The sequence below is a fragment of the Hippopotamus amphibius genome, chromosome 5, assembly GCF_030028045.1.
Source record: "Hippopotamus amphibius kiboko isolate mHipAmp2 chromosome 5, mHipAmp2.hap2, whole genome shotgun sequence".
NCBI lineage: Eukaryota > Metazoa > Chordata > Mammalia > Artiodactyla > Hippopotamidae > Hippopotamus > Hippopotamus amphibius.
Genome location: NC_080190.1, coordinates 64,811,927 through 64,837,935, shown reverse-complemented (window position 1 = coordinate 64,837,935; position 26,009 = coordinate 64,811,927). Strand labels below are relative to the sequence as shown.

At 49.3% G+C, this 26,009-nt stretch overlaps 1 protein-coding gene across 1 annotated transcript in view; it reads left to right on the top strand.

Annotated features, from left to right (window-relative positions):
* Positions 1-26,009, top strand: part of LOC130853933 (cadherin-23-like) — a 429,317-nt gene that overhangs the window by 125,575 nt on the left and 277,733 nt on the right. The window contains exons 7-9 of the mRNA XM_057736393.1: positions 4,987-5,129; positions 5,803-5,850; positions 5,962-6,054. Of these exons, the coding sequence (XP_057592376.1) occupies positions 4,987-5,129; positions 5,803-5,850; positions 5,962-6,054 (284 nt within the window). The remainder of the gene's footprint in view (positions 1-4,986; positions 5,130-5,802; positions 5,851-5,961; positions 6,055-26,009) is intronic.

The following is a 26,009-nucleotide window of genomic DNA, read 5'->3' as shown; positions in this document are numbered from 1 at the left end:
GGCCTCGTGATGAGGATTCAAGCGCAAATAGTTTATTGGGGAGGAAATTCCAGGAAACACAGGTCGGCCAGTGAGGATGTGAGAGTGGGAAGGGAAGGAAGCCGTAAAGATGCTTCATCAACCACATCACCTCTGTGGGCAAGTGGAGATGAATCCCATGGGGGAGCTCCGAGAGCAAGTGTGGAACACGGCCTGTGGGTTACCCCCCAGAGGGGCGAGAGAGCTGGGGCATGTATCTACCAACTCTTTATCTGCCATCTTCCATCAGTCATTCATTGAGTGCTGCTACCAGGGGCGTTAGTTCCCTGGCACTACTGGCCTGTCCTGTGTAAGGGTGGGGCAGTCTCTGACGGCCAGAGCCCCTCAGGCCTGGCAGTTGGAGGTCGGGCTGGTGTGTGTGACAATGGGATGTGCTGAGGCGTAGCGGGCAGAGTACCAACAGCATCAGCTACGGAGGGCTGCTGAGCTCCCATCTCTCCACCATGCAGGGAGTGCTCAGCCCCTGTGAAACACTGATTATCCTTCTTACCACTGAGAAGAACTCCAGGCCTCATCCATTGTTGGCAGAAATGTCAATGGTGTGATCACTATGGAAAACAATCTGGTGGTTCCTCAAAAAGCTTAACATAGAGTTTCTATAGGACCCAGCAATTCCACTCCTAGGTAAATATGCCCCCCTCCCCCCAAAATTGAAAACAGGTGTTCAGACAACAACTTGTCCGCAGGTGTTCATAGCAGCGTTATTCACAGTAGCCAGAAGGGGAAACGACCCAAGTGTTCATCTGCTGATGATGTGGGTAACCAAAATATAGCATACCCACACGATGGAGTATTACTCAGTCATAAAAAGGAGTTAAATACTAATACACGTTACAAATGGATGATACTTGAAAACATTATGCCGAGTGGAAAAAGCCAGCACTTACTGTGTGATTCTGTTTATATGAAATATCCGGAACAGGCAAATCTGTAGAGATAGGCAGTGGATTAGCAGTGGCCAGGGGCTGGGGGAGGAGGGCACGGGGAGGAAGGCTGATGAGTGTGCGTTTCCTTTAGGGGTGATGAAAATGTTCTGGAAACAGGTAGTGGTGATGCTTAACCGCATTGTGAATGTACCACATGCCACTGAATTGGTTAAAATGATACATTTTATGTAATGTATATTTTATCACAATTAAAAAAAAAAAAAGAGCTCCAGGTATTGCACATCCTGAGTTGCAGGGACTACTGTTTCCCAGGTGAGAAACAAATCCAGAGTGTGGTTTGTGTATCCAAGAATCGCACAGCTGGGATGGTTCTCCTGAGGGGCTGCTTCTGGGGGCAGCGGGCGGGAGTTGGGCCCCACAGCTTGGCTTCATTCCTGTCTGAATGGTGCAAACAGAGGTTGCTGGAAGCTTCCCTGAGGGGGAAATGAGCCCTGTGTCCTGGAGAAGCCAAAGCCAAGCCCAGCTTCTACAGAATGGCAGGACAGCTGGGCGGGGGAATATGTGCCCAGTGGGAAAATTGCGGGGCGTCTTATCTTAAATATAATATTAAATTGGCACCTTTAATTAGTACACTTAGAGAAGGTCGCTAGCAATTACCTGGGACACAAAGAAGGCGTGAGCAAGCAGGAGCTCGTGAGGAAGTCGAAAAGGACCATTTTGAGCAGCACATAATTGAGGGGAAAATGGATAAAAGTCCAGGAAATTACAGGGTGGGTGACAGCAGCTGATGGCCCCATCCCTGTCCTGCCCAGCGCCCCCCTTCTTAGGAGAGCCTGAGCATCGGGCCTGAGAGAGCCATTTGGGATACTGGGCCAAGTTGTGTGACCTTGGCTAGAGGGCCAGTGTGGCCTTTCCAGAATCCCATCGGCCATCCGGGAGCTCGGCCCAATATTCTCCACCTGGGCCGGGCCCCGAAAGAGGTTGGCAGGTGAGGTTTCCAGTCCAGGGGGCCGCCATGGACTCACTGATGTACTGTGGACAAGCAGGGCCCCCGTGGGCCTTGGTTTCCTCAGGTGGGATCTCCCCAAGGCCTTGGGAAGTAGCTCAGTGTTCCTCAAACTTTGACACTGAAGGACCCCTGCGGATATCAGAAAGGAAGTGTGTGTCCCTGGAAGTCAGGGGGAGGCGAGAAATTCTTTTACAGCTTTAGATTGTGTCTTTAAAAAGTGAATTAAATGTTATATTATACTCCCATTATAGTCCCATTTATTTTACTGTAAAATAGTCGCTTGTCACTGAGCAACACAGCTGCTTCGGGGAGATGTACTCAGTTTAATCCGTGACTTCACATACCTCTTCCTTCCTCATCTAGGAGAGAGCACTGTGCTGGGAGTCTGGAAGCTTGGGCTTAAGCCCTGACTCTGTTGCTCACAGTTGTACTTTGGGCAAATTGCTAAATGCCTTCAGTTTCTCCATCTTTAAAATGGGAAGGTCAGGCTCCCCGAAAGGTCTCTGTTCCATGATTTCACTCCCCCTTCTCCTGCTTCTCACCTCCTCTCATCACCTTGGATGCTTCCATGTCCTACGCTGCTGTGTGACTTTGGAGAGTCTACTTTGCCTTTCTGAGCCTCAGCTGCCTAATCTGTATCATAGATAGAATAATGACTACCAAACAGAGTTGCTGAGAGGATTTAATGAGAGAACCCATGTGAATGGGCTAGCACCGTGTCTGGCATATCGTAAGAGCCCAGTGATTGTCCAGTATCTTCCTTTTCTAAGTATTGGGCCTCCACTTAGGGCCTGATAGGGTCATGCATGGAAATCCTGAATTTTGAGTTCACATATCAAGTGTCGAGATTTGTAAGGTTGTGGAAACAAGTGTGGGCACTGTGGCAGAATGCCTGGGCTTTGAAGTCCAGCTCTGCCATTTGCTAATTGTGTGGCCATGGGAAATTGCTTAATCGCTCTGTTACTTTATCATTAAGTGGGGAGAATAACAGGAAGGACTGAGCTGTAGTACACAGAAATCCCTTAGTCCAGAGTCTAGAATGTGGTTACCACACCAAACTGTTAGCTCTCATTGTCATGTTAGAATTGTCTTTTAGAAGTTGACTTAGAAAAGCTCGTTGGGGGACTTCCCTGGTGGCACCGTGGTTAAGAATCCTCCTGCCAATGCAGGGGACACAGGTTCGAGCCCTGGTCCAGGAAGATCCCACATGCTGCAGGGCAACTAAGCCCATGTGCCACAACTACTGAGCCTGCACTGCAGAGGCTGTGAGCCACAACTACTGAGCCCACATGCCACAACTACTGAAGCCCACGAGCATAGAGCCCGTGCTTTGCAACAAGAGAAGCCACCACAATGAGAAGCCCGTGCACCACAACAAAGAGTAGCCCCCACTCACCGCATCTAGAGAAAGCCTGCACACAGCAATGAAGACCCAACACGGCCAAAAATAAATAAATAAAAATTAAAATGGATAACTAGTTGTCTTAGAGCCATTTAATGGCTACCCTATTCTTTAGGAAAAGAAAAGAAAAGCTCATTGGCATTCTTTTCTAGATAAAATTCCCAGAGTTTAGAATCCTTCCTTCCTTAGCTATTAATAGATCTTCATAGCTATTCAGTAAATATGAGAGTCGGTATGTAGGGAAGAGAGAGTGTCCGTCTCATTTTAGAGGGTAAATTGAGGCTTTAAACAAAGTGATTTGCCGAAGGCCATGGTTCTAACCTAACTACTCCTTGAGGATCAGTTGGAGACTGTAGACCTTCTCTGTAGAAACTGACACACTGTACACTCAGAACATTTTGCACAGTTCCTAGGGGTTTAAGGACCTCTTGAAGCTAAGGTGACCAACTGATCCAGTTGCCTGGGACGTTCTGGTTTTGGCACATATCCTGGGAAATGCCTCCATCCTAGACAAACCAGGATGGTTGATCACCCTACCTGAAGCCCACCTGTGGGGGTGCTGTGGACCCCAGGAGAAGATGCCCTGCTCTAGGACTTCTTAAGCAGGGCTACAGGCCAGGCATCCTGATGCCCAGGGTGGCCTCTGGCCAGGGCTTTGCTTCTTGGTGAAGGCAACACCTCTGTCCTCTAATTGTGGACAGGAGCTAGACTTTGTCACCCAGTTCTAGCCTGGAGTTCCTTGAGGCTGCTCTGTGTCTTCCTAACCCCTGTGTACTCCAGTGCTTACCACGAGGCCAGCACCTAATCTCTGTTGAATGTAATGCCAGGTTTTATAAAATTTTCTGAATTAGAAAATATTGTTTCCATTTGCAGAAATCCAACTCAACTTACTTAGGCAAAACCGAAATTCAGCTCAACTTAGGCAAAACCGAAAAAAAAAAAAAAAAAAAAAAGGAGGGGGTGATTTATTAACTCATATAGCCGAGCAGTCCAGAGGATGGAGCTAATATCGGGTACAGTTGACTGCAGACCCTCAAATCGCCAGGAATCTCTCTCCATGCACCATGTGGCTCTGTTTTCTTCCTTGTTGGCCTCATCCTCAGGCAGGCTCTTCCTGTGGTGTCAAAGATGGCTGCCAGCAGGACCCATTTAGCAACCCGGGTGGAAGGGGAGCGCTTCTTTCCCAGCTGTTCCGGCAGAAGTCCCAGGGTTGGCTTTGATTGGCTAGTTTGGGTCACATGCTCATCCTTGAACCAATCACTGTGACCAGGGAGATGGAGTGCTCCGAGTGGCTAGGGCTGAGTATTGTGCCCATCTTGGAACGTGAGAATTGAAGGGCTGGGGGCTTGCGCTCAGCTGAGCCACTTGGAGAACCCCTTCTCTAAGTTAAAATTAAGAAAAGAGGACAGGCAGAAGTCACAGTAAGTGGTGAATGACAGTTCCCTGTTACACACTGTGACAAGTGGTTGGGAGGAGGCAAGGAACCTGGGACAGAGCCAAAGAAGCCCAGGGGTCTCACGGTAGTCACTGCCCTGCTGGCGGTTTGCTGGGCAGCTGTTCCCCATGGGGACTAGGCCACCTGAGTAAGGCACTGAAGAATGCACTAATCTCCTGTTTCTGCCCTCTGCTTTCTCCTGCGGCTATTTCAGGTTCCTCTGTGACCCAGTTGCTGGCCCGAGACATGGACAATGACCCCTTGGTGTTCGGCGTGTCTGGGGAGGAGGCCTCCCGCTTCTTTGCCGTGGAGCCTGACACGGGCGTGGTATGGCTCCGGCAGCCTCTGGACAGAGAGGTAAGACCCGCCACGACCTCTGCCCCCATCCTTTCCTGGGGAGGCAGGAGCACACATTATTGTCTTCTGACCCTGAAGCAGTATCTTCCTGCCTGAATGGTGTCCCTCTTCCAGGGCCAGTGCTGGTATCTGGGTGTCTGGTTGGGGTGTCTCCAAGTAAAGGACAACATTGGATAGGCAAGAGGGACAGTGACCTTGTGTTCATCGCCTGTAGAATAGTGGCTCCACGGGGCGTACAAGTCTACCTCCTCCCAACAAATGTTCCCCCAAAGAACATTTTCCAGAGACACAGGAATTGATGGCAGTAGCCCTTAGCAAATTAAGGTAAGAGTTTGAACAAACTCTTACCAACTCCTGCTTTCTTCTCACATTGAAGTGGCCCTGGAGGTGATTTGCTCAAGATCCCCCAGCAATTTAGAGACAGAGCCCAGATTAGAACCCAAGGTTTTTGACTTCTAATCTGTTGCCTTTTTATGGGAAGGGTCCATATTTTGAACCTACTTCCCCAACCCGAAAGTCAATGTTTATTTTTTAGGGAAGCCTTCAGATACCCAGTCCCAGACCAGCTCCTGGGGTAATGCTGGAGGGTCTCCACCCCGCGTAGGGCTCCGGACTCAGGACCGCAGCTCACCTTTCTGACTCTGTCTTCCTCCCTCCCTCTGTTTTCTTTCAGACCAAGTCGGAGTTCACAGTGGAGTTCTCTGTCAGCGACCACCAGGGGGTGAGTGTGCCCAGAGGCCCCTGCTGCCCTGGGAGGCAGGTTCCTGTGCCCTTGGGTGGGAACAGGCCGGAGGCTGATGCCGTTGCTAACTCCCCACCCTTACCTTGCCAGGTGATCACACGGAAGGTGAACATCCAGGTCGGGGACGTGAATGACAACGCACCCACATTTCATAATCAGCCCTACAGTGTCCGCATCCCTGAGGTAGGAGCCCCCAGGGCCACACGCGCGGAACACGGGGGGCCTGCCACTCTGGGGCCCCCTGGGAGTAGGCTCATGCTGGGGATAGGGCAGCTCCAGCTCCTCCTCTCCTGCCCACACCTCAGCCCAGGCACCAGCGCTGGGCAGTTGGTGACCGAGCTGGCACCTCTGAGGGGTCCTGCACCGGTTGGGGAGAGCCGGTTGATGGGAGCCTCATGCCTGAGAGAGGGCCTGCCTTGGATGAGGCCCCCAACTCCAACTGGAGTCAGGGACAGGACAGAGGTTGGGAAGGGCAGGTTGCATCTCGTTTTCTCCATTCATAGCCAATGCGGGTCTTGGGCGGGTGGGTTGGCAGACCTAACCCCGGGCCTCCCAGATTTGGCCAGAACAGGCCCCCCAGGCCACAGGGGGCATGCAGTGCCTAGAAAGAGCTTTCTTTCTCGAACCCTTTGCTCGGCCTGCTGGCTCGCCGGCCCTCAGCTCCTTTGGGTCGTCTGTGTACTTTGAGTGTGTTTGCATGAGTGCATGTGTGTAGAACCAAGCCATTGCTGGTAATTGAGAAGCACAAATTATTGCATTACAGACGGTTCGTTAATGAGCTGGCTGCTGGCTCCTGATGGCCCCAGGGTTCTCACTGCTTGCTGTCCCTCTCCCCGGTGGCTGATGGCAGTCTTCTGGGTTGGCAGTTAGTGATTCAAAGACCTTGAAGGTGGCGGGTAAAGAGCTTCTAACTGAGTGCCCCTCAGGCTTGCCCTCAGGGCTCTGGGTTGGGCAGCGGCAGTAAAGGGTTGGGATGGGAATGATGGGAGACTGAATCCACCCGGGAGAGGCAGGCTGGCAACATGGCATCGGCGTTCTAGCCCCTTTATGTTATAGGTCACTGGATCAGGAAACTGAAAGAGCGTTAGAAAATACCTATTCAGTTTATAGGTGAGAAAAGTGAGGCACAGTAAAGGAGAGTGACTTGCCCAAGGTCACACAGCTTTGACTTTGAGCCTCCTGATTCCCAGGGCAGCCTCAGACTCCTCAAGGATGAAGGAACCTGATCTCATGCCCCAAGTTCCTTTTGCTAGCCCTCCTTACTCAGCTGTGAGCCAAGGGTCCTATGCTTGTGCCAGACAGAGTGCAGTGGGACCAATGTGCAGGTGGGCACACACCAGAGGTGCCCATGCCCGTCCCCTGATCAGGTGGGACACAGGGAGAGAGGGCCTGCAGTCCCAAGCATGGGGACACGGTGCCCTGAGCTGGGGCTGGCGTGCCCAGGACTGCAGCTTGGCTCTGGGCCCCTGCTCATGTGGAAGTCTCCCTAATTTAATTAAGGGTCTCTACGTGCCAGCCTGCACTCCAGGCCCGGGCTCAGAAACCAAGGGCATGGCCTGGAGTTAATGAGCCTTGGACCCATGGCTCAGCTGCCGTCCTGGCAGGCATGGCTGCCCTCTGCCTTCCCTCACGGGGGGCAGCAGGCGGCGGCAACGGCAAGGGGATGAGGGGTCACATCCCTGCTCCCCGGCCCTTGGGCCAGGGCCAGGCTTTTCCTCTCTCCCTTGCCCGGAGAAGATGTGACCTCCAACACCGCCCTGTTGGAATCCCCCGGGATTCTCCAAAGGCCTCTGCCTCCAAGGAGAGAGCCTCTTTAGTCATTCATTTATTTAACAAATATTTATTGAGTGTCTGTTGTGGGCTTGGCGCTGTGCCAAGCTCTCACTGCACAGAGACCTGGGAGACCAGAGGAATGTATAATGAGGGGAGCTAGAACCAGAGGCCAGAGACCCCAGGCCTAGCCTCTGCTCTGTTCCCAGATTGCTGGGCCCATTTGGGCATGTCACTTAACCTCTCTGGGCCATAGTCCTGCTTAGCTAATAAAAGCAGAGGACAGGTGGAATAAAATGGCCTGCCTCCTGCCCATCTGATGAGGAGAGGTTGGGCTGAGAGGGGCCCGCTGGAAGGACACACAGTCCTTGGAGGAAGGCCCGTGTGGTTTACTCGCTCACATGTACACCTCCCTGGGTCACTTCAGTAGCCTGATACTTGATGCCATGCTCAGGGATGCTCCGTGTGGCCAGTGGGGATATGGTGTCAGCTGGATGGAGGCCTGGCCACTCCTGGCCTGAGGTGGCTTGGCACTGACCAGCCCTGGCCTGGGGTGGTCACCTGAGCTAGAGCTTAGCTGCCTGGCTCAGGCCCCAGCTGGAGTACCAGCAAAGAGTATGCTGGTCCTGGCCCAGAATTCAGCTAGGGGTCTCCTGCTCACATTGAGGTCACCCTGGAAACCCCAGGCCCTCACCCTTGAGAAGCATGATTCAGTGGAAGAGGCCCTCTGATGTGAATTGGGTGAGAATGCAAACCAGAGAAACAGCGGGTGCTGCAGACCCTGTGAGGCATTGCTCTTGAGGGGTTCCCAGAGTGAACAGAGAAATCTCAACAGACTTCCAGGAGGAGGTGGGTTTCCAGGAGAAGCTCCCCAAGGTGAGCAGCAGAGCTCCTGTGTTGTATGGTGGGAAGAGGGAGACTAGAGGTCAAGACATCTGGGTTCTAGTCTTGACTGTGACAACAACTGGCTGGGTGAGGCTTTAGACCTGATGCTGCCCCTCTGCTGGCTTCAACTCCCACAGCTGTTAAACTGGGGAGTTGGGTCAGGCCCCCTCCAGGACTGACATGCCGTGATCTGAGGAGGAATCCCAGCAGGAGTGGCTCCTTTCTTTTCCTCCAGTAATTCATTATTCCTTGAGGGCTGACAAAGATCTCCACTGGCTGCCTGCATGCACTCAGCTCCTCTTTTGGTCGTCCCAGCCACCTGCACGCCATCCCTAACCTTCCCAACCTCCACTCCCCCCAGCCCTAGGGACCCTGATAATGTTTGGGTCTGTCGTGCCCAAAACCCAGGGATAGGTGTGGGGAACAAGTTACAGGGAGGTAAATTCCAGGTCTATATACGGAAGAACTTTGTAATGAGACCCACCCCACAGCCTCTTCCCCTGCCCTGCGGAGGATGTACTGAGCTCCCCATCTCTGAAGTTATGCAAGCAGAAACAGGGGAACCCCATGTTTCAGAAGCCATCTACTACTGAGTGTTGGAGAGGTGATGAATCAGAGGCTCCCAAACATACCCCATCAGAATTTCCTGGGGGACTAGTTAAGATGCATATTCCCAGGCCCCTGCAATTCTGAATCAGTAGTTTGAGGAGAGCTGGCCCAGGAAGCTGCATTTTTAACTCCATGGTGACAGCAAGCCCTGGAGGATAACATCTGTGGCCCTCCCTATCAGAGGGTTTCTGAGACATGCGGAGGTAGCCCATCTTCGAGAACTTTCAGCCTGTCAGAAGCTCCCTAGAGACATCACCCATGGGGACCCATGTCCTCGGGCCTGGAATAGGAGCAGATGGGAGGCAGGTCAAGACCAGGCACTGCCCCTTTCCTGGGAGAAGCCCCTTTCCCAGGAGACCACCCCCTGCCCACCCAGCCCTGCCCCCTCTCCCTCTGAAAGCCGCTACCTAAGCCAGGCAGGTGTGTTTGTGTTTGTTTGTTCTCGGTTCCCCTCCTGCCCACCCCTCTCCCCTCACTAAGCTGTTCTACATGTAATTATCCATTTTATAAGGGTGAAAGGCCCTGCAATTCACTTGTCGAAGCCCTAACAAGGCAGCGTGGATGCTTTCAAGTCCGTAAAGAAAAGGGAAATCCTGCTAGAATTGGCAACTTAATTCACCAAGCCAGCCTCGACAGACCTCATTAAGTCCCTGTGTATTCATTTCAGGCTAATGGCTGTCATGCTGACTGCTGTTTGATTTGCTGTAATAGACTTTTATGGCGTTCCAATTTGCTCAAACGTGTTTGCCTGTGTCTGTGCCCAGCAGCTCTGCTCCAGCACCTCCGTTAGGGGTGCGTGCCCACCTCACTGACCTTCAGTGCTGCTCCACCCCCCATGCCCCTTCTCCCAGCCCCGCCCCTCAGCCCTCCCGCTGTGCCCTGGGGAGGTGATCCTAGAGCCCGAGAGTTTGGGCAGGAGGATGGAGTGAGGTTAGAAGTCAGATGGTACCAGGTGACTCCTAGGGTCAAGGAAGGCCTCTGGAGTGTCAGGGATGGCCGTGTCATTGAAATGCCTAGAAGTTCAGCTTCCTTAGCTGGGTAGTCAAGGCTTTTCTCCATCTGGCCTCAACCTACCTTTCTCCACTTATCTTCTGGAATTCCTCCACATGAATCCTCCTGTCTGCCAAGGGGCTGATCCAGTGCCTCTGAGCATGTGTCTGTGTCTCTCTCTTTTCTTTCTAAAACACACACTGTACTGTTCTAACTAGTATTGGGGTGTGTTTTCTTTCTTCTCTCAGCCTAACTCTATTCTGCCTATCCTTCAAAGCCCAAATGTGATCCACTGTGCTTTGATGCACTGATTGTTTGAAATGAACGCAAACATTTGTTGAACAGCCCTGGAGCAGGCCCCAGGGATTTTCAGCTGGCTTGGACAGGCAGGGTAGGAAAAACAGACTCTACTGTTTGCTAGCTCTACAACTTTGGAAGGAACTTAACCTATATGGAGCTCAGTTTTCTTATCTATAAGATGGGCAACAGTATTTGCCCTTGTGGGGTTATTGTGAGAGCTATCACACTGCAGGTAGGAAAAGCCCTTAGCCCAGTTTGTGTAATTGGCTCGTAGTATATTTGGTAAAATACTGGTGATTGAGACCAGGGTCTTTGTTTTCAGGGAAGGTAATTTTACAGAGAGAAAACCAAGTAAGTAGATGTCTAACTACATCTAAATGTATTAAATGCTGTGGTAGCTTAGAATGTGCAAAAGGGGGTGGAAGGGGTAGACCTATGGAGGGGACGGTGGTAGGAGTAACCTGGTCTATAGATGGGGGCTATTTGTTTGGGACCTTAGAGGATAAGTAGGAGTTTGTCAGAGAGCCAGATTATGTTGTCTCTGAATATCATGTACTTTCTGAGATCCTTTAGCTTCTTTTCATATATTGGAATTTCCCGAAGGGGGAGGTAAACTCTAACTCCTGACCTGAGGTGGGACAGTGACTGTATAGGTGTAGGTGTCCCTTGCAGCTTGTGGAAACAAAGCTGGGCTGGAAGTGGGCCCCCTGGGTCCCTGCCCAGGTTTCTGTGATGGACAGGTCCTACACAGATCTTTGTCACCCCAACTTCGGGTGACCAACCGTAAGGTGGTGATGAGGCTAGAGGTGGGTAAGGGAGTTGACAGGGGCCTGAGAGACTGAGTCCTTGCCTGAGCCTCAAACCTGGAGACAGGGTTGGAGCCAGAACCCAGGGCTCCGGGCCCTGGGTCCCACTAGGTCACACGTCTCTCCATGTCACTTAATAAGGACAGATGAAAGTTACTTACTCCTTTTATGTCCTTACTAGAGATGGGGAAATGGAGAAGAGTATTCCTGTCAATCATTTGTCAATGAAACAAAGTAAATAATTCATTTCTCTGGTGATAATAATAATTTGATGTTTTGTTGTTATTGAGAGCTTCCTATGTGCTCCATGCCATGCTTCCACTGTGGGAGCTCACGGAGTCCTTACCTCATGGCGTAGCCACTCTTATTCCCATTCTACAGATGTGGATGTGGAAGTAGAGAGGTTATATAAGTTGCCCAAAGCTAGGCAAGGATGGAGGCAGGATTCAGAGACAGGTCTGGTTATGTGACCTTCGGCAGGTAGCTTCAATTCTACCTGCAAAATGGAAGTAATTATACTGCCTTGCAAAATTGCTGTAAGGATTAAAGTATATGGGACCATGTATGAGAAGTGCCTAGCAGAGTGCCCAACATAAATGCCCAATAAATGGTCATGGTTGTAATTGTTATTTGTATGTCCATCTCTCCTGTCAGAGAGAGTAGGGACAGAGCTTGGTCACCTGTGCGTCCTCAGCACCCAGCCTAGGACCTGGCCCTTGAATGTTGAACTTCACGAATGAGCAGAGCCCTGCTGCTTCCTTTGCCTCTTGGGTGTTGGAAGGACAGCAGGAGCATTTATGCAAAGAGCTTGTTGCTGGTGCTCACTGATGCCCTCTGTTGCCTGCCAATTCCTGAATCTCAGTCATGCCATGCCACGTGCTGCGGGCATGTGGGGAGCCCAGAGTGGCCCAGAGCGTGTGGAGGTGGACTTGCCAAACTTCTTAGCACCCACTGGGCCCTTCAGCAGTGCCCCCAGCTGCCCTCCTCAAGGCGTGCCCATCAGACGCTGAATGATTTATAAACTGCATCCTCAGGTTGCAGAGGGAGATGGGGGTGAGGGGAACTCCCACTGGCTTGTGCCTGCCGTCCCCCGCGAGGTGTCAGCTCTGCTCATGAGAGTGTCGTCTCCCACGCCAGGGGAGGCAGCCCCTTGACAGGCCATATTAATTTATACCTCGGGGCCACGGTGCCCAGTGGCCCCCTCTGCATCTATAACCACCCGTCTATTGATCTGGGAGAGGGAGACCAATAAATCATTGCAGCGGCTCTGGATCCTGCTGGCCAGAGTCCGAGTAGTTTGTTCTCACCAGGCAGCAGCCCTGGGCCATGTCTCTGTGTCCCTCAGTGAGCACCCTGAGGTGCTTGTGCCTTTCTGGTCTCCTCCTGCTATCAGCACAGTGACGGATACCTGGAACCCCTCCTTTCTCCCAGCGGGCAGGTGTCACAGCCTGCAGCAGCAAGGACAGAGAGCTTTGGGCTTTTAGCAATGAAGATACGCATATGGGCAAAGTAATAGGGCTGCCTGCTTCTACAGTCTTGAGGTGCCGTGGGTGTCGTGGTGTTGTGCGAGTGGGGGGTGTGTGTGTGTGGGGGTGGTGTGTGCACACACTTATTTAAGTAATGTCTTTTCTGTGTCCTAGTGTTTTCACTATCTTTCATCTGTCCTTATGACAACTCTGTAAGTCAGGAGAAAATTATTCTTCCCATTTCCAGGATGAGAGAAATTGAGGCCAATACAAGGTCACTGCCTTCCCCAAGGCCCCCTGTGTCAGATATGCTTGCAACTAGAGCCATGGTCTTGTTCTCACTCATTTTTCAGCATCTTTGCGTGGGTCTTTTTGCAACCTTGTCATGACCTGCTGTGGTTTGCCAGATGTTGCCCTGATATAGCCAGGATGCAAGGAGACAAGCTGGGGACTCTGGGCTCTGAGCAGAGGCTTCCCTCTATTCACGGCTGGATGCTGTCACACAGCCCTGTGAACAGGCTGTGGGGGTCCAGTGGAGAAGCTTCACTCAGAGCCCACCGCCCACTGTCTGCAGTGAGGACCATCCTCAATGGTTCGGACCCAGCCATGGTCTTAGTGATGCCCCTTCTGTGTGACCTGCAGGGTTAGTGTGCGCCCAGAGGGAGCCTCCAAGCTTTTGGTCCCCAAATGTGCATGCAACATTGTTCGTGAGACATGTGAGACCCACATACGTGGGTACATGCCAGCCTGCTCCGCCTGCCTGCAGGGAAGAGTCAGCATCTTTCCGCCACCTCCTCCTTGGTCTTAGGTGCCCAGGAGGCAGTAAATGGAGTCCCATAAAACCCAGGCCCAGAGAGCTCAGCCCAGCCACATAGTCCAAAGCTCCTTGCTCCCTCCTCCACCCTGTGGAGTAAAGCCCAAGACCCCTGTGGCACCTCCGTTCATGCCCATGGGGGCGTGGCCAGCACGCCCACCACCCTTAACATGAGGCAAGAAGACAGTGTGGGAGCAGGAGACGGAAGGAGCCCAGATGTAATTAAAATTATTATTTTCTTTGAATGGTAATAATATTCTTAATTACGTCGGTTTCCTCGCCGATTCTCGCTGGGAGTCTTTGGGGGCCCATATAGTTCTACTGCAACGACTGCAGGACCCTCTGCCATGAATACGAAGCAGAGGACTGTGTGTGGAGCCCAGTTCGTGCGCATTAGGGATTCTCTGGCACGTGCCGGGATTCCTTTTATTGTGTCCCCCACCCTTTAAATAAAGAACTTCTAAATGGGAGGAGATGATCACTGCGTGCTGGAGATGTTCCCGTGGTGTTGTTGGGCTGTCAGCCTTGCGTGCCGGAGTCCATCTGGCATCTTCCATCTCCCTTTATCTTTATTGCTCTCCTCTCCCCTCTGGTGGGGCCTGTTGGAGGAAGGGTGCAAAACTCCTGCCTGTACCCCTTTTCTTCCAGGCAGTGAGCTTTCCTTAGACCTTAAGTGGGAGGACAGGTTTAGGAAATCGAGGGTTGAAGAAGGTCCCTCGTGCAGCCAAGGGAAGTTGTGGCTTCACTGCATCGTGAGAACCTGAGCCCCATCTATGACACGGGGACCCTGGTCCCTACTGCAACACTGTGATGGAGCCAGGCACGCGTGGGCTCTCATTCCACATCGGGAGGCTATGAACAAGGTGCTGAGCCTCCCGGAGCTCAGTTGCTTCATCTATAAAATAAGGATACATCGGGGGTTGTTGTGAAAGTTTAATGAGAGCACATGTATGAAGCAGCACACCCACGGGGTAGCTGATCGGCATTCCTGTTGTTCTCAAAAGTTCCCAGAGAACTTTGGGAAAGTTGCTTGGAAGTCCAAGGGGCTCGACAGGTAGGCTCCATTGCTATGGACTGATTAGTTGATGTTGGGGTGTCAGTGGTGGACAGGAAACTTGTGGAAAACATGAAACAAAGATAGGGAAAAATGGAAACAGTCACCTAGGAATAACTAGTAATAGGCCAAGAGCATTTCAGAGAGGCCCCTTAAAACCAGCACCAGAGGGACCACTGAGATGACTTCATCCCACCACACATTCTGTAGAGACCAACAAAGTCAGAGAGGGTCAAAGATTTGCACAAGGTCACCTGGTAGATCAGTGGCAAACCACTGAAGACCTCAGGTAACTGGGGAAGATGCTCAGGGAGATGGTTTCCAGACCCCTGATGAGACTGAGCGCATTGCTGGGTGGGAGGTGCAGCACTGTCTTCCCAGGTAGATGTCCAGAGCTGGGCTGGAGGCGCAGCGGGTGCTGCCTCCTGGACTCTCATAGCACCCCCATACCCCAGGAGCAGTGGCCTGGCAGTCTGCCTTCTCGATGCAAAGCCCACGTGCGGGTTGTGGCCTGACCACCAGCACGCGCTGCTGCCTTTCCTATTCTCGGGGGCTCTGGGATTTTTGTCTCAGCCCCTCTACTTACTCTAACAAGTTCAAATATTGTCAGAAGGGCTTGGGGACAGGCCTGGCAGCCCCCCATAACATTAAGGCCTCCACACAATGAGCTTGTTTTGATGTGTTCGCAGGCTGTCTGACCCACCTTGTTTTCTACCAGAAAATGAAAGAAAGAGAATGAGCGAGGTCTCAGGTGATGGAATTATTATAATTTCTCTGATTCCTTAGCAGCCTTTAATTACTTTGCAACTTTGTGGCGCTGGCTGGAAGCTGGGAGGGACCGAGCTCTCCCTCTTTATAATAACCTTAAGTGGAAACCTCCTGTCCCTCTATTGAAAAGCCCGCTCTTCTCTCCAGATACAATAATGCGCCTGAGAGATTTCACCCAGGCGTAATCACTAGGTGCAAGGCAATGGTCCCCACTCACTGTCTTCATCAGCCAATGGCCAGCCCACCTCCCCGGCGTGGGGAATTGCCAGCCACAAAGAGCCGAGTGCCTGGTCGTGTCCTTGTCCAGGAGGATCACAGGCTCAGACTGGTCCCCTCTCCCAGTTCTGGCCCCGAGAGAGGGAAAGGGCTCGGAGGCCTTTCCCACTGACCCCTCCCCTCTCTGTATCTCCCAGTGTGAGCCCAGCTGTGCCGCCCACCATTCCTAGCACAAACCCTACACTGAAATCCATCCCATGTGCATGAGGCTTTACTCTCCCAGCTTTCCTGTGCTCTCTCTCCTGGATCCTCACTATAGGGTGGTCATTTTCCTGCCACCCTGCCTTTGTTCATGTTGTGCCCTCCCTGGAGATGCTCTCACCCAAACCCACTGCACCATCTTCCTTCCTACTGTTTAGCCAAACCCTGCTCTTCCTTCCTCAGAACAATCCAGTGGGGGAGGGCGGGGGAGGTTGGTCCTCTCTGTGCCCGTTTCGAGATCATACGTGCAAGCCAAGTAACAGAGGAGTTGGAAGGCTTGCCTGGGTTGTTCCCTTAGGAGGTGGCCCACTGGGATCATACCCAGGCCCTTTACTTGGTCTTCTGCACTGGACTTGAAGGCACAGGTCTCTCTTAGTCCTTGCCCTTGGAGTTTCTCCTACACCCATTCCATCTATCCTGGCTTCTAAACCCCACTCCTGGGCTAACCCTCTGCCTCCTTACCTTGGCCTGGCCTTTCCTTCCTGGGGTGGCCCTGGCCCGCCCATGGGCAAGAGAGGCGCACCAGTGCTGGTCGGGGTGCTGAGTCTTCCTCGGGCTGGCTCAGCCAGTGGGCAGGCCCTCCTGTATTGTCACCTGTCCGTGCAGCTCAGGGAGTTAAAGTGCAGCGAGCTCTAGCCTGGAGGGGACAGGAACGCCACCACCTGTGGCTGGTGAGTCGCTTCCCCCGTCCAGGGCTCAGTTTGCCCCTCTGTTAAATGGGACTGTTAGTCGTGAGCCTGTTCACTCCATAGTGGGGGTCAAGGACAGGACAGGCAGGAAGGCCCTGAATTTAAAGCCTCATGCAAGTGGGATAGATTAACCCCTGGAGTATTTTCTCCAATGGCTCTGCAGGCTTCATGAGTTTTCTTTTCTTTTCTTTTTTCTTCTTTTCTTTTCTATTCTTTTCTTTCTTTCCTTCCTTCCTTTCCTTCCTTTTTTTTGTCTGCATATTACATAAGATACATATAGAGAAGTAAATAATCACAGGTGTTCGTAAGTTTATGAGTTAATTGCAAAGTGAACACATTTGTGTCACCACATCTGGATCAAGAAGCAGAACCTCTCCAACATCTGGAAGCCCCTTTGTGACCTTTCCAGTCCTTCCTCCTCCCTCCAGAAAGTAAGCATGATCCTGGTTTCTAACCCCATGGACTACTTTTGCTCATTTTCACTTTATTGTATACACTTTATTAGGTTTTTATCATCACCTAAGACCTAGGGTACAGGCAGCCAGCTTCGTATCAGAGGTCACTTCCCACAATGAATAGAAACAGTGGTTAGGTTAGTGGTTTGAACCTTCGTCTCACAAGAGTCTCTAGGAAACTTCCTGTCTCTGATTAAATGGGTGTGGTGCTGACGCAGAGTTGCCACCGTGCAGGCAGCATGAGACGATGCACGTGCAGGGCGCAGCCTACAGCCCACCTAGGGTGAGACTGGAAGGACTATCCCCTGTGGGCATCACCTCAAGGCAGCCCCTCCCGGGTCGGGGGTCATCTCTGTAGGTGGATATGGAGCTCTCTGGATGCTGGGGCAGGAGGCTGCACGGGGAACTAAATGGAGTGGCTGAAACTTGGGTTCAGAGGAAGGGGAAGGGAAAAAATGAGGTATGGTTTCCTTCGATCCTCATAGAAGTCCTTCATGTTGGTAAGAAAGGTGTGATTGTCCTCATATTATAGCCGGAGAAATGGGCCCAGAGAGGTTACCTGGCTTGCCCAAGGCTACACAGCTAGTCCCAGATGGTGTCCTCTTTGTGCTGCCTCCCCAGAGTGAGTCTAAATGCATTTTACTCCTAGTGTATCCACGTGGGGTTTGGGGTTTACTGTAAGTCTGCCAGCTTCGGAGAGGCCAGCCTTAGATCTGGAGAAGGTGGAAACGGGGAGGTGTTTGGTTAGGAGAGGGATTCTTGAAGTGACCTTTATTGCATTTTGGCACCTTCAGCCTTCCACAGAGCTGCAGCTCCTCTCAGCAGCCCAATCTCAGGCCTGCGTGAGAAAACACAAAAATCTTTAAAGGCTTCTTAACAGCTTGAAGTGATTGTTGGGTTTTTTTTCCCCTTCTCTATTCAGGGCTGGGGCAGGGCCAGGACCATGGCAATGGGAGAAGAATAACACATTTCCCCAAAGCATTGTCTTTCTCCCCACCTCCCCAAACCATCAGATTCCCCAAACTCAGGGGCCAACAGACCTTTAGAAAAAGACAACAACAAATGCACCCAGCACAGCCCAGAGGATGGAGATGGAGGGAAATGCAACAGCAGCTATTGGGGCGGAAAGCCCTAAATGGTGTGGAAATAATGCCTAAAGTGTGCTGGCGATTACAGACATTTCCACGAAGCCACGCTCGGGCTGCATGGGTCAGTGGCAGCAGCCGTGGGAAATAAATAAATAAGTGAGCAAGCCTGGGAGACCCTGTTAACTGTTGCTGTGCAGAAGGGAGGTTTGGGGCAGGTCACTGATGCAGGGTGGAAGGAAGGTAGACAGGCTCATTCATTCATTCTTCCAGCCATCTGTTCATTCAATTGTACTGAGTCCCTGTGACGTGCAAGGAATGTCACTAAAACCTTTCCATGGTGTTTTGAGGATGGCGACCAGAATCCCACCAGGCTGGCAGGGTCTGGCCCCAGTCCCTTCTTCACCTCCCCTTGACTCTGTGCTTTCTTGTGCCTTTACCTTCTTTCCAGTGCCCGAGGGCATTGTGCCACAAGGTCCTTGCATGACTGTTCCCTCCCCCCCCTTTTCATGAACCATTCCTGGTGTGCTCTGTTCCCAAGGCCACATGGTGAAGGTAGCTCAGAAGTGCTGGCAAGCCCCACACCAAGGCCTTCAGAGAAGGGTTGAGCCTGGTCTCGCCACAGTTTACAGGCAGCAGTGGGAAATGAGGGCGCCTCACTCAGGGATGTTGGAGGAAAGGGTGTCATCTAATGGGGCTGGGGTATGGTGATAGAAGAGTAGCCCCAAAGATGTCCACATCCTAATCACAGGAACCTGGGACTATGTTACCTCATGTTGCAAAAGGGACTTTGCAGGGGTAAGTTATGGGCCTTCGTGGGTAAATATCTGGCTGATCTCTGTGGTCCCACTGTAATCACAAAGGCCCTTATAATACAGAGGTAGGAGAATCAGAGATGTGACCATGGAAGCAGAGGTCAGAGAGAGAGATTTCAAGGTGTTGTGTTTCTGGTCTGACCACGGAAGAAGAGGCCACGAGCCAAGGAATGAGCGTGGCCTCTAGAAGCTGGAAAAGGCATGGAAACAGATTCTTCCCTAGAGCCTCCAGAAGGAACACAAGCCTGTTAACCACGTGATTTTAGTCCAGTAAGACCCCTTTTGGCCTTCTGGCCCCCAGAACTGTAAGACGATAAACTTGTATTGTTTTAAGCCACTAGGTGTGTGGGACTTTGTTTCAGCAGAGATAGGAGACTGACACAGGTGCTTTGAAGGCAGAGCAGTCGAGCACACGTTCCGCAGTGCACCCCTCTAGTTCACTTGCTCCTTTGGGGCCCTTCAGGCAGGAGGATTCGTGTATCCGGAGGTGGGTTGTCTGGATGTAGGTGTGAGGCCGATGATCATTGGGGATGATCCATGAGGGCTGGCCATGGGGCAGGAGCACCCAGAGCTGGGGGTGGGGGTGGGGGTGGGGTGGGCACTGGCTGGAAAGATGGCTTGTAGAAACCAGGAGGGCTGAGGCGGGAGAGCCTAAGAGCCCATACCGTGGGTGTAGAGACAGGGAGAGCTTGCAGGTGAGGGGGTGGGCGGTTGTGTTGAGAGGTGCTGTATCTAAGAACTGGCCGCCGTGCTCCTGGGATCCCAAGAAGACCTCCCTGTTGCCCAGAGGAGGGCCTAGCGGGTGCCTGAGTGCTAGAGGCCCTTCTGGAAGGCTTGACCTCTTGGCACCAACGAGCCCAGAGATGGAGAGAAAGGAGTCTCTGCTTGGCTTACTGCTAGAGTAGTAATGGGATGCAGAAGTGTTGGTCCCTTGTGCCTGACCCCACCTCATTTATTTATTTGCTCATTCATCAAACATTTTCTGGGTTCCTGCTGGATGCCAAGTCCATGCTGGGTCCTGGGGACACAAGAGGAGTGAGATATGGTCCCTGGCCTCCAAGAGATCCCGGCTGGGCCCTGCTCACCCACAGTGGCACCTTTAAAGCAGGGTGGGAAGCCAGTGCTTAAGGACTTGGGCAGCCACCACCTAAAGCTTGGCCCCCTCTGGACTGCTGATGGGTGGACTAGGGCAGTCCACCCATCCCATCCTCAGTGCTACAGAAAAGCTGGGCCCTGCCACCCACCCCCTCCCCCACCTTCCCTGTCCTAACTCCCAAGTCCCGTGTGACATGTGGCATGAGTGGAGATCAAGCATATCTCCCTCCAGGCAACAGAATTGGACACACGAGCTCTCAATGAACTTGGCAAATTGATTCTCTGCTCTGTCCTGCCCCTCTGCCACCCTGCCCTGCGACAGCCTAGGTCACCTGTGGGCTGGGGAGGGAGGGAGCAGGGACCGACTGGCTTGGGTCTGAGGGCAAAGAGGCTCCTTATCTGCTTCCTTATATCTGAAGAGGGTGCTGACCCCACAAGATAGAAAAGGCCCTTCTGGATTCAGGGGCATTATCGAGGAAGGGACGGGGCACCAGGCCCTTAGGAGACCTGGCCTGGGCTCAGTGACCATGCCTTCCTCCCACCTCCTGTTCCAGCTTCTGTTTATACCACTTGTCTGATGTGGGGGTTCTCCTGGTCCCAAGTCCCAGGATTCATGAACTGATTAAAGATGGGATCTGTATCTTATAATTCCTTGAACCCGTAAGGGCCAGGGGTACCGGGCATGAGGAGAGCACTGAACAACAGTAATAGCAATACTGGAGACTGTGTATGCATTCACTTGGCACCTTTTTTTTTTTTTTTTTTTTTTTTTTTTTTTATTTTATTTTATTTTATTTTATTTTTTTTGGGGGTACACCAGGTTCAATCACCTGTTTTTATACACATATCCCCATATTCCCTCCCTTCCTTGACGCCCCCCCCTCGATTCCCCCCCACCCTCCCCGCCCCAGTCCTCCAAGGCATCCTCCATCCTCGAGTTGGACTCCCTTCGCTATACAACAACTTCCCACTGACTATTCTACAGTTGGTAGTATATATATGTCTGTACTACTCTCCCGCTTCTTCTCAGTTTCCCCTTCACCCCGCGCCCCCTCCCATACCTCGAGTTCTCCAGTCCATTCCCTGTATCTGCTTCCCTGTTCTTGTCACTGAGTTCATCAGTACCATTTTTAGATTCCGTATATGTGAGTTAGCATACAATATTTGTCTTTCTCTTTCTGACTTACTTCACTCTGTATGACAGATTGTAGTTCTATCCACCTCATGACATATAGCTCCATCTCATCCCTTTTGATAGCTGCGTAATATTCCATTGTATATATATGCCACATCTTCTGTATCCATTCATTTGTTGATGGGCATTTAGGTTGCTTCCATGTCCTGGCTATTGTAAAGAGTGCTGCAATAAACATTATGGTACAAGTTTCTTTTGGGATTATGGTTTTCTTTGGGTATATGCCCAGGAGTGGGATTACTGGATCATATGGTAGTTCTATTTGTAGTTTTTTAAGGAACCTCCAAATTGTTTTCCATAGTGGCTGTACCAACTTACAGTCCCACCAACAGTGCAGGAGAGTTCCCTTTTCTCCACACCCTCTCCAACATTTGTGGTTTCCAGACTTTGTGATGATGGCCATTCTGATTGGTGTGAGGTGATACCTCATTGTGGCTTTGACTTGCATTTCTCTGATGATGAGTGATGTTGAGCATCTTTTCATGTGTTTGTTGGCCATCTGGATGTCTTCTTTGGAGAAATGTCTATTTAGGTCTTCTGCCCATTTGTGGATTGGGTTATTTGCTTTTTTGGTATGAAGCTGCATGAGCTGCTTGTATATTTTGGAGGTTAATCCTTTGTCCGTTGTTTCATAGGCAATTATTTTTTCCCATTCTGAGGGTTGCCTTTTAGTCTTGTTTATGGTTTCTTTTGCTGTGCAAAAGCTTTTAAGTTTCATGAGGTCCCATTCGTTTATTCTTGATTTTATTTCCATGATTCTAGGAGGTGGGTCAAAAAGGATGTTGCTTTGATGTATGTCAAAGAGTGTTCTGCCTATGTTTTCCTCTAGGAGTTTGATAGTGTCTGGCCTTATATGTAGGTCTTTAATCCATTTGGAGTTTATTTTTGTGGATGGTGTTAGGAAGTGTTCTAATTTCATTCTTTGACATGTTGCTGTCCAATTTTCCCAGCACCACTTATTGAAGAGGCTGTCTTTTTTCCATTGTATACTCGTGCCTCCTTTGTCAAAGATAAGGTGCCCATATGTGTTTGGGCTTACTTCTGAGTTCTCTATTCTGTTCCATTGATCTTCCTTTCTATTTTTGTGCCAGTACCATACTGTCTTGATCACTATGGCTTTGTAGTATAGTTTGAAGTCAGGAAGCCTGATTCCACCAACTCCATTTTTCCTTCTCAAGATTGCTTTGGCTATTCGGGGTCTTTTGCGTTTCCATACAAATCGTAAGATTTCTTGCTCTAGTTCTGTGAAAAATGCCATTGGTAATCTGATCGGGATTGCATTAAATCTGTAAATTGCTTTGGGTAGTACAGTCATTTTCACGATGTTGATTCTTCCAATCCAGGAACATGGTATATCCCTCCATCTGTTTATGTCATCTTTGATTTCTTTCATCAATGTCTTAAAGTTTTCTGCATACAGATCTTTTGCCTCCTTAGGCAGGTTTATTCCTAGGTATTTTATTCTTTTGGTTGCAATGGTGAATGGGAGAGTTTCCTTAATTTCTCTTTCTGCTCTTCCGTTGTTAGTGTATAGGAATGCAAGAGATTTCTGTGCATTAATTTTGTATCCTGCTACTTTACTAAACTCATCAATGAGTGCTAGCAGTTTTCTGGTAGAGTCTTTAGGGTTTTCTATATATAGTATCATGTCATCTGCAAAGAGTGACAATTTTACTTCTTCTTTTCCAATTTGGATTCCTTTAATTTCTTTTTCTTCTCTGATTGCTGTGGCTAACACTTCCAAAACTATGTTGAATAACAGTGGTGAGAGTGGACACCCTTGTCTTGTTCCTGTTCTTAGAGGGAATTCTTCCAGTTTTTCTCCATTGAGAACAATGTTGGCTTTTGGTTTGTCATATATGGCTTTTATGATGTTGAGGTAATTTCCTTCTATGCCCATTTTCTGGAGAGCTTTTATCATAAATGGATGTTGAACTTTGTCAAAAGCTTTTTCTGCATCTATTGAAATGATCATATGGTTTTTATCCTTCAATTTGTTGATATGATGTATCACGTTGATTGATTTGCGTATATTGAAGAATCCTTGCATCCCAGGGATAAACCCCACTTGATCGTGGTGTATGATTTTTTTAATGTGCTGTTGCAGTCTGTTAGCTAGTATTTTGTTGAGGATTTTTGCATCTATATTCATCAGTGATATTGGTCTGTAGTTTTCTTTTTTTGTGACATCTTTGCCTGGTTTTGGTATCAGGGTGATGGTAGCCTCATAGAATGAGTTTGGGAGTGCTCCGCCTTCTGCAATATTTTGGAAGAGTTTGAGAAGGATAGGTGTTAACTCTTCTCGAAATGTTTGATAGAATTCGCCTGTGAATCCATCTGGTCCTGGGCTTTTTTGTGTTGGGAGATTTTTAATCACTGCCTCAATTTCTGTACTTGTGATTGGTCTGTTCATGGTTTCTATTTCTTCCTGGTTCAGTCTTGGAAGATTGTATTTTTCTAAGAATGTATCCATTTCTTCCAGGTTATCCAATTGATTGGCATATAGTTGCTTGTAGTAGTCTCTCATGATGTTTTGTATTTCTGAGGTGTCCGTTGTGACTTCTCCTTTTTCATTTCTAATTCTGTTGATTTGCATCTTCTCCCTTTTTTTCTTGATGAGGCTGGCTAATGGTTTATCAATTTTGTTAATCTTCTCAAAGAACCAGCTTTTAGTTTTATTTATTTTTCTTATGGTTTCTTTCCTTTCTTTTTCATTTATTTCTGCTCTGATCTTTATGATTTCTTTCCTTCTGCTCACTTTGGGGTTTCTTTGTTCTTCTTTCTCTAGTTGTTTGAGGTGTAAGGTTAGGTTGTTTATTCGATCATTTTCTTGTTTCTTAAGGTAGGACTGTATTGCTATAAACTTCCCTCTTAGAACTGCTTTTGCTGCGTCCCATAGGTTTTGGGTTGTTGTGTTTTCGTTGTCATTTGTTTCTAGATACTTTTTGATTTCCTCTTTGATTTCTGTAGTGATTCCTTGGTTGTTTAATAGTGAATTGTTTAGCCTCCATGTGTTTGTATTTTTTGCAGTTTTTTTCCTGTAATTGATATGTAGTCTCATGGCGTTGTGGTCTGAGAAGATGCTTGATATGATTTCAATTTTCTTGAATTTGCTGAGGTTTGATTTGTGACCCAAGATGTGATCTATCCTGGAAAATGTTCCGTGTGCACTTGAGAAGAAAGTGTAGTCTGTCGTTTTTGGATGGAATGTCCTATAAATATCAATTAAGTCGAGATGGTCTAATGTGTCATTTAAAGCTTGTGTGTCTTTATTTATTTTCTGTTTGGATGATCTGTCCATTGATGTAAGTGGGGTGTTCAAGTCTCCCACTATTATTGTGTTGCTGTCGATGTCCCCTTTTATAGCTGTTAGCATTTGCCTTATGTATTGAGGTGCTCCTATATTGGGGGCATAGATATTTACCATTGTGATATGTTCTTCTTGGATGGATCCCTTGATCATTATGTAGTGCCCTTCCTTGTCTCTTTTAATAGTCTTTACTTTCAAGTCTAATTTGTCTGATATGAGTATTGCTACTCCAGCTTTCTTTTGACTTCCATTTGCATGGAATATCTTTTTCCATCCCTTCACTTTCAGTCTATATGTATCCCTTGGTCTGAAGTGGGTTTCTTGTAGGCAGCATATAGAAGGGTCTTGTTTTTGTATCCATTCAGCCAGTCTGTGTCTTTTGGTTGGAGCATTTAATCCATTTACATTTAAAGTGATTATTGACATGTGTGTTCCAATGACCATTTTCTTAATTGGTTTGGGTTTGTATTTGTAGGTGTTTTCCTTTTCTTGTGTTTCCTACTTAGAGAAGTTCCTTTAGCACTTGTTGTAAGGCTGGTTTGGTGGTGCTGAATTCTCTTAACTTTTGCTTGTCTGGAAAGCTTTTGATTTCTCCCTCAAATCTGAATGAGATTCTTGCTGGGTAAAGTATTCTTGGCTGTAGGTTTCTCTCTTTCAGGACTTTCAGGATATCCTGCCATTCCCTTCTGGCCTGCAGAGTTTCTGTAGAAAGGTCAGCTGTTATCCTTATGGGTTTTCCCTTATATGTTGTTTGTTGCTTTTCTCTTGCTGCTTTTAATATTTTTTCTTTGTGTTGAATTGTCGTTAGTTTGATTAATATGTGTCTTGGTGTATTTCTCCTTGGGTTTATTCTGTATGGGACTCTCTGTGCTTCTTGGACTTGGTGAATTATTTCCTTTCCCATGTTGGGGAAGTTTTCCACTAGAACCTCTTCAAATATTTTCACAGACCCTTTCTTGTTTTCTTCTTCTTCTGGGATGCCTATAATTCGAATGTTGGTACGTTTAAGGTTATCACTGAGGTCTCTGAGGCTGTCTTCTAGTCTTTTTATTTTTTTATCTTTTTCCTGCTCTGTGGCGTTTATTTCTCCCATTCTATCTTCCAACTCACTTATTCGTTCTTCTGCCTCAGTCATTCTGCTGGATAGAGCATCTAGAGTATTTTTAATTTCAGTTATTTTGTTATCCATTGCTGTTTGTTTTTCTGAGTTCTTATGAACTGTTTCTTGTACTTTCTCTAATTTGTTATCGAGATTTTGTATCATTTTTACTATCATTACTCTAAATTCTTTTTCAGGCATTTTTCCTATTTCCTCCTCATTTATTTGGTCTTGTGGGTTTTTTTCCTGCTCCTTTGCCTGCATGGTGTTTCTTTGTTTCCTCATGGTTGTCCAAGCTTTTGGGGTTGCTTGTCCTGGTGATAGAGGTGTTTATAGAAGACTGTCCAAGCCTCAGACTAATGTCCAAGTATTGGATTAGACGAATATTCAGTATGTCTGAAGCAGGGCCCTGGAGCAACACCTCACGGAGTGCAGCAGCCTGCGGACAGGACATGG